At 43.8% G+C, this 11,841-nt stretch overlaps 1 protein-coding gene across 1 annotated transcript; it reads left to right on the forward strand.

Annotated features, from left to right (window-relative positions):
- The first annotated feature begins 2,277 nt into the window (after nucleotides 1-2,277).
- LOC149435979 (uncharacterized) lies at nucleotides 2,278-11,841 on the forward strand. Its single transcript, XM_089662179.1, has 3 exons — nucleotides 2,278-2,578; nucleotides 2,894-3,310; nucleotides 11,774-11,841. Exons 1-3 carry the CDS (start codon nucleotides 2,278-2,280, stop codon nucleotides 11,839-11,841), a joined length of 786 nt encoding a protein of 261 aa, XP_089518305.1.

An 11,841-nucleotide genomic window follows, 5' to 3' on the forward strand; every position in this document is an offset into this window, starting at 1 on the left:
TGGCCAGACAGTTTGCCTATTGCTCTGTTTAGTGTCAGACACACCCCCCGGGGGAAACATGCCCTGTCCCCTTATGAAATTTTGTTTAGCTCAGCCCCCAGACTTGGCTGTTACTTTCCGCAACAGTTGCAATTACAATCTGATGTGTTAACTGATTATGTGACTGCATTATCACGTGAATTAACCCGTATCTATGTCCAAGTGTTTTCTCCATTCCAGATTCTGAGTCAGATACAGGATCTCACAGCCTATTGCCCAGAGATTGGGTATTAGTAAAGATATTTATGAGGAAACATTCCCTTGAGCCAAGATATGATGGTCCATTCCAAGTTCTGCTGACCACAGCCCCTTCTGTCAAGGTGGCTGGGAAAAAACACCTGGATACACGCCTCCCATTGCAAAAAAGTCCCAACTTCTGAGGAAAAGGCGTCATCTACACCATGATGATTGTGTTGTATATCCTTTTTCTAATAAGTTTGATAAAAGCTCAGCAGGTGGTTATCACCAAAACAGGTGCTCAACATGTAGCCATCACTAAGGTAAATGGCACCACCACATTTTGGTACAACTCATCTAACACTCATGTAGCCACCTTCACCTTTGATTTTTGTAGTGTACTTCCTGCTTGGTGCCGAGGCATTCCAGATCCTAACTGGGCACAGCGGGTATGTGAAAAAGGTGGTGACCAAATATACATATGTGTCACGGATGATTATTGGGGACAGAATTGTGACTAATGGGGATCGGTAGGATGGAATACGGGAACAGCCTGGGGATATAGACCACAGAGTGCTCTAAACAAGAAAGATGGAAAGGGGAGGTCCCTTACTGACCGTATGAAGTTTCTGAGGTCGGGGTTAGAGATGAGCGAATCGAACCAGGCGAACCGGAATTCGATACGAATTTCAGGAAAAATTTGATTCGAATCCGAAAATTTGCCTACTTCGGGTGCGCAAATCGAATTTTTCCCGATCAGCCGGCAAAAGTGTCCCTGCAGAGAGCTCCGCTATTTCTGACATTTCCCTGACAGTTCCTTCACATGTACAGCGGTTGAAACATTGTATCTATTAGTTTCCATTTAGGATACAGATGTTTCAACCGCTGTACATGTGAAGGAGCTGTCAGAGAACTGTCAGAAATAGAGGAACTCTGCACATACACTTTTTGCCGGTTTGGAATTCTTATTTTCATCCTACTTCTTCTTCTTCTTCATCCTCATCCTCATCCTCAGAAGAAGAAGAGGATGAGGATGAGGATGAAGAAGAAGAAGTAGGATGAAAATAAGAATAATTCCAAGCCGGCAAAAAGTGTATCTGCAGAGCTCCTCTAAGTGTATCTGCAGAATAGAGGAGCTCTGCAGATACACTTTTTGCCGGCTTGGAATTAATCTTATTTTCATCCTACTTCTTCTTCTTCTTCTTCTTCTTCTTCCTCTTCATCCTCTTCATCCTCATCCTCTTCTGCTTCTTCTGAGGATGAGGATGAAGAAGAAGAAGAAGAAGGATGAAAATAAGAATAATTCCAAGCCGGCAAAAAGTGTATCTGCAGAGCTCCTCTATTCTGCAGATACACTTAGAGGAGCTCTGCAGATACACTTTTTGCCGGCTTGGAATTAATCTTATTTTCATCCTACTTCTTCTTCTTCTTCTTCATCCTCAGAAGAAGAAGAGGATGAGGATGAGGATGGATCCATTTATGGAAACAAATAGATACAATGTTTCAACCGCTGTATGGAGTGAATGTCCCAGAACTGTCAGAAATAGTCTATTTCTGACAGTTCTATGACATTCCCTCCATACAGCGGTTGAAACCGCTGTATGGAGTGAATGTCACAGAACTGTCAGAAATAGACAGAAACTGTCACAGAACTGTCCTTCTTCTCATCGTTCTTCTCATCCTTCTCCTTCTCATCCTTCTCCTTCTCCTCCTTCTCCTTCTCATCCTTCTCCTCCTTCTCCTTCTCCTTCCTCATCTCCAAGGGCATTTAAATTAAAGGTACAGTGTTCTGCACTAATTTAAAGGCTCTCTGAAGCCTAGAAACCCTTTTTATAAGTTATCTTCGTAGCGAATAAATTCGCATCGAATCGAATTTCTTCCTGAAATTCGCCGAATCAAATTTTTGAATACTTCGCTCATCTCTAGTCGGGGTGTAATACCAAGGGGGAAAGGCTCACCATAAATATAGAGAACCCTGGCCCTGGTGATGCAGGTATTTATTGGTTAGGAAGGACCAGCTTTTCTGGAACTGGTTCTCTGGAAAGGTTTCAACTAAAAGACATGTATCGTTCATCAGAACTAGTGGTCAATCCCCTTAGACCCGCCATTCGTACCATAGGTGACATGGTGGCAATAGCAAATCCCACCTTTGAGGACACTATGGCTGCAGAAACTGGTTTTTCTGATACCAACTTGTGGCTTGAGTGGATGAGGTTCAGTTCCAGCCAGCATAACAAAAGTAATTGTTATGTCTGTGGTAGTGCCAGGCCACATTTAGGGACAGTTCCTCTCCAGATCCCGCAAGACAGTGAGGAATGTTTCCTCAGCCTGTTCACCAACACATCCACTAACCATTCCACATGTGAGAAATGGAAGAAGGAATATCCGATGGTTACTAAAAGCTCAAAACCTGGAGAGGGTATTACTATATATCCAGGGAATTACACCTGTTACTCTAATTACAAAGGCAAAGGGAGGTTTCTGGGTAATTTTACAGAAGGTTATTGTTCCACCTACAGCAACATTCCAGGGGTAAAGGTGCAGAATCAGACTCAGTCTCTCGGTGACATATAATGGATTTGTGGGGACCAAAAGATTAGAACCAGATTGGAAGGGATTTGGACTAGTGAGTGTGCCCTTGCAAAGGTCATTATGCCTCTCCATATCCTAACAGAAGATACCCCTGACACATACACTGACTCAGCATCTAGGCACAGGAGGAAGCGAACAGCTCCCTCTGGAAGTTTTGACCCACATGTGTATATAGACGCCATTGGAGTCCCAAGGGGGGTGCCTAATGAATTCAAAGCCAGAGACCAGGTAAAAGCAGGCTTCGAATTTCTGATCCCCATAATAACTGTTAATAAAAATGTAGATTGGATAAATTACATATACTACAACCAACAGAGGTTTGTGAATTACACCAGGGATGCCCTCCAAGGAATCGTTGACCAGTTAGCCCCTACATCCTACATGACATTCCAGAATAGAATGGCTCTGGACATGATTTTAGCGGAAAAAGGAGGTGTCTGTAAAATGATAGAAGGAACCGGAACATGTTGTACATATATTCCTGACAATACTGGCCTGACTGGTAAGGTTACTCTGTCTATAAAGAAATTAGAAGATCTGTCAGTGGAGCTGAAGAAGAACTCAGGTATCTCAGACCCGTGGGATCAATATTTTAGCTGGATGAGTGGGTGGCAAAAAGTGCTCGCCCAAATAGGTGTAACAGTATTAATAATTCTAGTTCTTTTAGCTCTGATTGTATGTTGTATTTTACCATGTGTGAGGAAATTGATGAGCAAAGCTGTAGACAACAGTACACATATCTTCCTGAACCAGGAGCAAGAGGATCCCCACATGATAGATGAAGAAAAACCTTCTACCCCATTACGGTCCCTCCCCGCCAACAGTAATCTCACAATTTTGTAGGGATAGCATCTGACTTCCTTATGTACAAAGTCTGTGGCAAGGGGGGTGATGAAATAGTCATCACCTGTCTAACGTACAGCATAAAAGAGTTCCAAGGTACATAAGGACAGATGAGCTAGGCTTTATAGGGACAGAGGAAAATAGTCATTTTAAGGGGGGACTGTGATGGATTTGGTAAAATGCCTATTCTGTTTTCTGTTTAAAATATACATTTTATACATATTTACTTTTATACTTTTTTATATTTCTAAATATATGTGTTGTGCGTATATATATATATATATATTTTGTCTGCTGGGCTTTGTAGTCCTCCTTAACTTGTTTTGTTCAGAGTGATGTTTTCAACCCCTCCCTTCCCACTGAGAGGACTTTTTTACTTAGACTTGGAGTATGTGAGGGGGAGTGAAAAAAAAGATAACAGACGAGAAGCAAGCTTCAAGTTTCTACATTTCTCCTATATTTCAGCCAAGCAAAATGTGCCTTTTAAAATGTGACTGTATATACATAATAGTGACGTATACTCTATTGTTTTCTATGTATAAAAGGTTAAGCACTGCCCTGCAATAAACAGAGATGAGATGATGTGAAAGTGGTTGTACTGGACAGTTGTCCGTGTAATTATTTTCCGGCGTGCACGCAATCCATATCTCAAAATTAGGAACAGCAGCAGAAATCCTACCCTGAGCCCGATTGTGGTTCTCCCAACCTTTTTAGATTCAGTGATGGGTAAGTGAAGGTCCATTTGGCAGTAGGATCAGTGACGGGGAAGGTGGGGGTACAATTGGCAGTGAGATCAGTGATGGGGAAGTTGGGGGAACAATTGCCAGTGGGATCAGTGATGGGGAAGTTGGGGGAACAATTGCCAGTGGGATCAGTGATGGGGAAATTGGGGGAACAATTGCCAGTGGGATCAGTGATGGGGAAATTGGGGGTACAATTGGCAGTGGGATCAGTAATGGAGAGGTTGGGGTACAGTTGGCAGTGGGATCAGTGATGGGGAAGTTGGAAGTACAATTGGCAGTGGGATCAGTAAAGGCGAGGTTGGGGTACAGTTGGCAGTGGGATCAGTGATGGGGAAGTTGGGGGTACAATTGGCAGTGGGATCAGTGATGGAGAGGTTGAAGTACAGTTGGCAGTGGGATCAGTGATGGGGAAGCTGGGGGTACAATTGGCAGTGGGATCAGTGATGGAGAGGTTGGACTACAGTTGGCAGTGGGATCAGTGATGGAGAGGTTGGAGTACAGTTGGCAGTGGGATCAGTGATGGAGAGGTTGAAGTACAGTTGGCAGTGGGATCAGTAATGGAGAGGTTGGGGTACAGTTGTCAGTGGGATCGGTGATGGGGAAGCTGGGGGTACAATTGGCAGTGGGATCAGTGATGGAGAGGTTGGAGTACAGTTGGCAGTGGGATCAGTGATGGAGAGGTTGGAGTACAGTTGGCAGTGGGATCAGTGATGGAGAGGTTGGAGTACAGTTGGCAGTGGGATCAGTGATGGGGAAGTCCAGGGTACAGACAGTAGATGCCACCAGCAGGCTTACTCACGTGCTATGACCCTGGTGCCCTGGTGTCCTCCAGCTCCCGATCATTGGCACAGCCAATGTGCTCAGCAGTACCACAATACACTCAAACTTCAGCAGATGGTGGAATACACTGCGTGGAAGTTCTCCAGACATTGGAATCCCACCTGGTAATTGCCGGCAGCATCCACCCAGCTGTGGCAGTACTCCCCCTGAGCCCTGGCACTGTCTCAGGAGAGCACCAAGTAAGCTGCTAGCAAGCCCATAGTAGTGTCCAGTGGTGACACCATCGAGGTCGGCTATCACTTCCTAAATGATGGTGTCACCCTTCTGGTGGGGCTGTTGATGAAAATAATGATTTTGCAATTGAATTGCCCCCCCCCCCAAAACAAAGAGGGTAGAAAGTATTTGGAATGAAACTGGAAACATAGCAAAAACATGTTAAAAATGTGCATGCAGAATCGCATCTGGAACGGATCTGGAGGATGTTTTTGTGGTGTAAACTGGCCCTCAATGCAGAAACAGTTCTGTCCCTCAGACAATAAAACATGAATTCAAATGTACAAAATATAAAAAAATAAATTCATTCCCCCCCCTTCCCCTCAATTCCTTTCCACCCTCCCCCCCTTTTCTCTCTCTCTCTCCTCTCTCTTTTTCCCTCCCCCTCTCATCTATGTTTTTCTCTTCTTTCTCTATATATTCGATTATCTTCATTCGCTTCTCAGCTGATTTCTGATACTTTCCTGTCTGTCCCCCTCTTGGTCACACCTACACCTCCTGCTGCACAACTGCCCCTTCCCACATACTGTATTGATTTACATTATATGAAACTCTCATTGCTTGTGCTCACTATGAAAGCTTGCATGGCAGCATGTCCTCCTTGGCATAGGACCCCACCCCACTTAGTCTCATTTACAATGCACCGTATGATACCAGTATACTTGCCCTTCTTTCCTTACCCCCCCTCTCACCGAGCTCATCAGACGACTCTGGTTGGTAGTGGATTGAAATATCGCCTGCTTCGTGTTATGTTATACATGCTCTTCCCTTACTCAATGTGTCTGTTTTGGAGAGAAGTTATTATCATTTTTTGTCGATGTTTATTGTGTGCTCCAGGATTACTTATCTCGCTCAGTTCAGTGTGACTTCTATGTCCAACTATTCGGATGTACACCTCTGTTTCTGTTATGTTGCATTTTCATTCTCAATAAAACATTATGGAATAAAATAAATAAATAAATAAATTATATCATGTATTAGTAAGCCCCCTTGTTCCCCCCAATTAGTGGATCACACCCCTGGATTATCTTACCTGCTATAGGAGTGCTGAGATGCAGCGATGCTATACTGTCAGTGCGCAACTTTCAGCTGTTCAGGAAGGAAATGAGCTCCTTCCCTCCGTTTGCATTATACAGACAATGGCAAATTCTTCACCGACTTTCACTTTCACTTTTTCTAGTTAACCCTTTTGTAGCCTCAGAATGGTGTTTTCAGAGAAGTCCCGTGTTTTATGTGCAATAACGTGCTGAAGATCATACAGTCTAGGCTAAAGTTCAGGCAAACAGCTAAATACACAAATGAAATGCACATAACTGAGCAAATGAACGATGAGCGATTAATGATATGCACAATATTTGTGGAGCGCCACCACCCTTAAGGGCCGCTGGATTTAAATTGGGTCCCCCTAAGCTCTGCACAGCCAGGCAGCTCGCATTTCCAACAATTTCTCCTAGAGTCAGCAAAACATTCCTTGAGCTTGTTTTTTTTTTTATTTTATTAAGGGCTAACAACCTGGATGGGGTCTAGTGGGTGATGAACGCGGTGCCCGACCCCCGCCCTTCTCACCAACTCATGACAAAGGACCAGCCAATCTCACACCGCACTGTCACTTGCATAGCAAGGCCACTCTCAGCTGCACCCTGCACAAAAAATTTTCAGCATGCGGGATTCAAATCCATGTGCCAGCAGCCTGAGAGCGATTGTGGGTTAATTAATGATGCAATTAACCCTTCATACTCCAAGCTGCCACCAGATGGTTTTGGGACTATCAACCCTTCACAATGTTAGCAAGAACAAATGTGAACAAACGTCTGTAACACACACTGTCACCACAGACAGGAATATTCAGAGGATTATTATATAGAGTAGCACTCTACAAGAGTACAACAAATATGACACCTGCCCCCCCAGTCTATAACTGGCTTATGAAGCAAGGACTACGTGAACCGGGCAACGCATGTCAATAAAAAAAGAAAAAAAAGGTTCAAAATCAACTTGCCAGCCAGCTTGCCAAAAACCAAATTAACCTGTCTAACAGTATGCGTTAAAAACAGGTTTAATTAGCACACATTTGTAAATACATACGTCAGCCACAAAGCCACATCACCGCACCATGGTATTCTGTGGTCCTAACTCTACAAATTTTGAGAGCCCCCATAGTAGAGGCACATGCGTTTAAAGGATAGATCAAGGGCAGGTGCACATCAGGGAGGCCACCCCTCTTAAAGGTACAGGAGTGCAAAGGAACCGCAGCATGTAGCACAATGGCAGCCAGGGCACCCAGTGCACCCACTCACCTTCAAATCAACAGAACAACCAGGGGCGGACTGACAACTCATGGGGCCCCCGGGTAATAGGGGATCATGGGGCCCCTGTGTCCTCGCCCACACTCAAAAATGCCTATGAAAAAGGTACCAGGGGCATCTCATGGGGCCCCCTACTGATACGGGGCCTTGGGCAGTGCCCGAGTTTCCAAATGGTCAGTCCGCCCTGGTTGTGGAACATTCTAGTTGTGTCAAAGCTTGCCTGCACCATTCCGGTCCCTGCACATTTCGATTGACCATCGAGGCAGCCTACCGTAATGATGGGCCAATAGGAATATATGAGAGGCAACATACAAAGGTTAATGATACTAAGAGCTTTGCCCAATCACATCAGCCCTGCAGTCAGATGTAATGGAGTGGGGTGACTGAATGCTAATGTGGGTCTGTGCTGTCACATATAGGTGCCTTCACTTTGTACCCAATATTTTTTATTTTTCATTAAAGCATTACTTTATATTATTTAAACCCAAGAATAAGGATGTAATATCTTGCAGCTTACCCATCTTTAGATGAGGGGGCTGAATTAGTTTCTTGTTTTTCAGTCTTTTTTCCCATATTTTCACCTGGTGATCCTGCCAGTAACATTATCCTAGGGTGACAACGCTCACTCACTGTATTGTATTTATTAAGGAACAGTGTTGTCACTCAGGACCGCAGAATACCTCTCCTTCTCCTCATCTCTAACAGGTAGGGTTTGCTGCAGTTCACAGAGAGAACTGAAAGTAAGTCCTCACGCACACGGGACGTTTTTACAGCGGCTGTTTTTGGCTTTTTACATTTTTTTTCTACAGTCAGTACCCCCCCAGCCTGTTATCCTATGTGTCCGTGCACACAGACTGGAATCAACGTTTTTTGGCAGGGATGATTTTTGGCTGGAAAAAAACCCAGAACTATTGGGTTTCTAGAGGAGTTTAGCCGTGAAAATGCTCTAACGCTGAAAAACGCGGCAAACCAGTGTTTTTAGAATTTTTTTGACCAAAAAAACCAAAACATTTGTTGGGTCAAAAAAAAAAAAAAACCTACAAAAACGCTAAAAAACACAAATGCAAAAAACATGACTAAAAGCTAATTCAAAAACGTGAAAAAACTCAAGTTTTTAACGTGACTTTACACAGCTAACATTACCAGCGTTATTAAAATGCCCCCCCCCCCCAGTGTGCAGGAGGACTTCCTGGTAACAGTTTGCACAGGCGGAGAGCACAGGAGGTTATCAGATCATTGGACTTAAAAAGGTATTTTTCGTCTCTTCTCGGACAGACAGGTCACTTCCATGGCAGGTTTAACAGACCAAGATGGAGCAGATAGGAGAAGTTCATTGTGAGGGTTTTGCATGCTAGTTATCCACCTAATAGCCCAACTTCAGACCACGCGCACCAGAAATGATTACAGACATATTAGGTGAGTTTCTAAAGCTTTAATAATAGCAATCATTTTACAAATAATATGCACATTAATATCAATCATTTCATATTTAGGAAATATCTTTATAACAAAGTACAATATCTTCCATTTTATTTGGTCTCCCTGCACAGATATATTTGATATATAAGTTGGGGGATCTCTTCCAGGACTCCACAGTTGGTAGCTATACATTGAAGGACGTGTTCAGATTTTATTAATCTAATGATATTCTGCTCCCCAACTCTTTTAACCCCTCCCCCCCCCCAAGCCACGTATCTTCATTGCTGAATTGAATGGGGCTGTAAAATGAGGAAACCTTGGTTTACTGCTGGATTCAAATCAATGGGACCTTGGCATTTAAGAAGATTGCAGGGATAAGGATGTAGACACAGAAGTAGGCCATGGCTCTGTAACAGAGGATAGTAAAGCTGGCCATATACTGATGGATTTTCTCTTCATACAACCAGCAGGTTCCACCATCCATACTCTACAGTGCAGATGGCCCAATCTTCAGGGCTGGCTATTGTATTATGACAAAAATATGTCAATGGAAGTACCACACCACTGCTAAAAGGTCCAGATATGACTTTATGCCAATAAAAGTCAGGGGGACAATCCAAAGAGTAGCCAACACATTTTGGGAATCTAAGAACACCCCTTTCATCAGGGCTTGAGGCCAAACCACCTGCTGACAAGGTCTGTGCTTGACATCGCTTCAGAAGAAAAACCAGTAAAGATCCAGTTCACTTTTTCAATTTCAAGCCCTGAAGCAGGAGGCATTTTGGAGCCCTGAAATGCATTTGCCACTTTTTGGATTGTCTTCCTTAGCTGAAATAAAGTCATAACTGGACCTTTTAGCAGTGGTGTGGTGCAGTTTACATTTTTGGTATATTACACTGCAAGCCAAGGAGACCATGGAGATCTTCAGGGGTGTAGAAGCCTCCTGCATGGGCACAAGGTCACTTATATCAACATCTATACTTTAAGATAGCAAAACCAATACGTTGACCTTATTTACAGCCCTATATTTCCATTTTCCTCAGCTATTCTATTCTGTCAGCAGCCGGGAGTGAATGTAAAAGCTGCTGCTGCACCCAACATAAAAATTACATAGGTGGCAGTAAAGGGGTTAAAATAGTTTTCTAAAGTGTTACTAAACCCCGGACCCCGCATTCACTGTATCCGCTCTCCCCGGACCCTGCATTCACTGTATCCGCTCTCCCCGGACCCCAGATTCACTATATCCGCTCTCCCCAGACCCCGCATTCACTATATCCGCTCTCCCCGGACCCCGCATTCACTATATCTGCTCTCCCCGGACCCCGCATTCACTATATCCGCTCTCCCCAGTCCCTGCATTCACTATATCCAGTCTCCCGGACCCTGCATTCACTATATCCGCTCTCCCCAGACCCTGCATTCACTATATCCAGTCTCCCCGGACCCCGCATTCACTATATCCGCTCTCCCCGGACCCTGCATTCACTATAGCTGGTCTCCCTGGACCCTGCATTCACTATATCCTCTCTCCCCGGACCCTGCATTCACTATATCCGCTCTCCCCGGACCCTGCATTCACTATATCTGGTCTCCCCGGACCCCGCATTCACTATATCAGGTCTCCCCGGACCCTGCATTCACTATATCCGCTCTCCCTGTACCCTGCATTCACTGCATCAGAGCTGATTGGTACTGTTCTGACCACATGCACTCTTCCAAGAAAAAAAAACCCTCTATAGCAATACACACCAACTGAGCATGTGCAGAATGTTTCCATATGGTATGCCTTATCAGAGGATAAGAGATGGACACTGGAAGAAGGGGAGGATAAGAGAAAACAGGATCAAATAGCCTGTCTTCAATGCAGAGGATTAACCCCTTCGGTTCCACAGTGAGTATAACAAGCATGCTTCCCTGCATCTACAGACTCATTGGACTGTTGTGGGTTTAGTAACACTTTAAATGCCTTCAGAGATTTGATCCGGCCCTTAGTGAAAGCTAATCTACTACTCGAGTAAAACTGTCCCGTGATGTATTTATATATCAAAGAAATCATCAGTTAAAACTCCTTTTGGGTTTTTAATGATATCCGTTGGAGATTTCCCCTCACTTCCTGGCCTGGTGTTTTACCAAGGAGTAAAAATCTGACAGGGGGTCTAGCCTTTCCCTACTGTACTTAAAAAAAACTACATCTATCAATTAGACATTTTTTTATGTCTTTTAAGAAACGATTCCCATTTTAAAGCTGACAGTTTGCACGCCAAAAGATATATTTGTAAGGTCTCTGCATCCTAGTTAGTTCTGGCAGTTTGGACAAATCTTATATTTTTTCTACATAAACCAAACAAACTACTCTAAAATAATCTAATAATTCACAGCTTTGCTATAAGAAATCTAATATTATACTGAAACTTGTCATAAAAGAAATATGGAACCCACCATCACTCGGCTATTCTTTCCTGGGCAGTCATGTTGACATTCTTCCTAATACCTTAAAGGCTAAGTCCACCTTTTACAGAAAATATCCTACACAGTCAAAGGGCCCCAGTAGATAAAACTGTCTGGCTGTGTAATATATTCATTTTCTTGTCATCCCTGTAGGCCATTTGGGCTCACCAGAAGCCTGGTCAAAAACCTTCCAGATGGAAAACTACATCCTGTCTTTCTAG

The sequence above is a fragment of the Staurois parvus genome, unplaced genomic scaffold, assembly GCF_062004578.1.
Source record: "Staurois parvus isolate SC_StPar_1 unplaced genomic scaffold, SC_StPar_1.0 ptg001435l, whole genome shotgun sequence".
NCBI lineage: Eukaryota > Metazoa > Chordata > Amphibia > Anura > Ranidae > Staurois > Staurois parvus.

Coding starts and splice junctions, on each gene's coding strand:
- LOC149435979 (XM_089662179.1), top strand. CDS start 2,278: ATGTATCGTTCATCAGAACTAGTGGTCAATCCCCTTAGACCCGCCATT. Junction 2,579..2,893: donor ATCCACTAACCATTCCACAT/GTGAGAAATGGA, acceptor TCCTAACAGAAG/ATACCCCTGACACATACACT. Junction 3,311..11,773: donor TGACAATACTGGCCTGACTG/GTAAGGTTACTC, acceptor TCATCCCTGTAG/GCCATTTGGGCTCACCAGAA.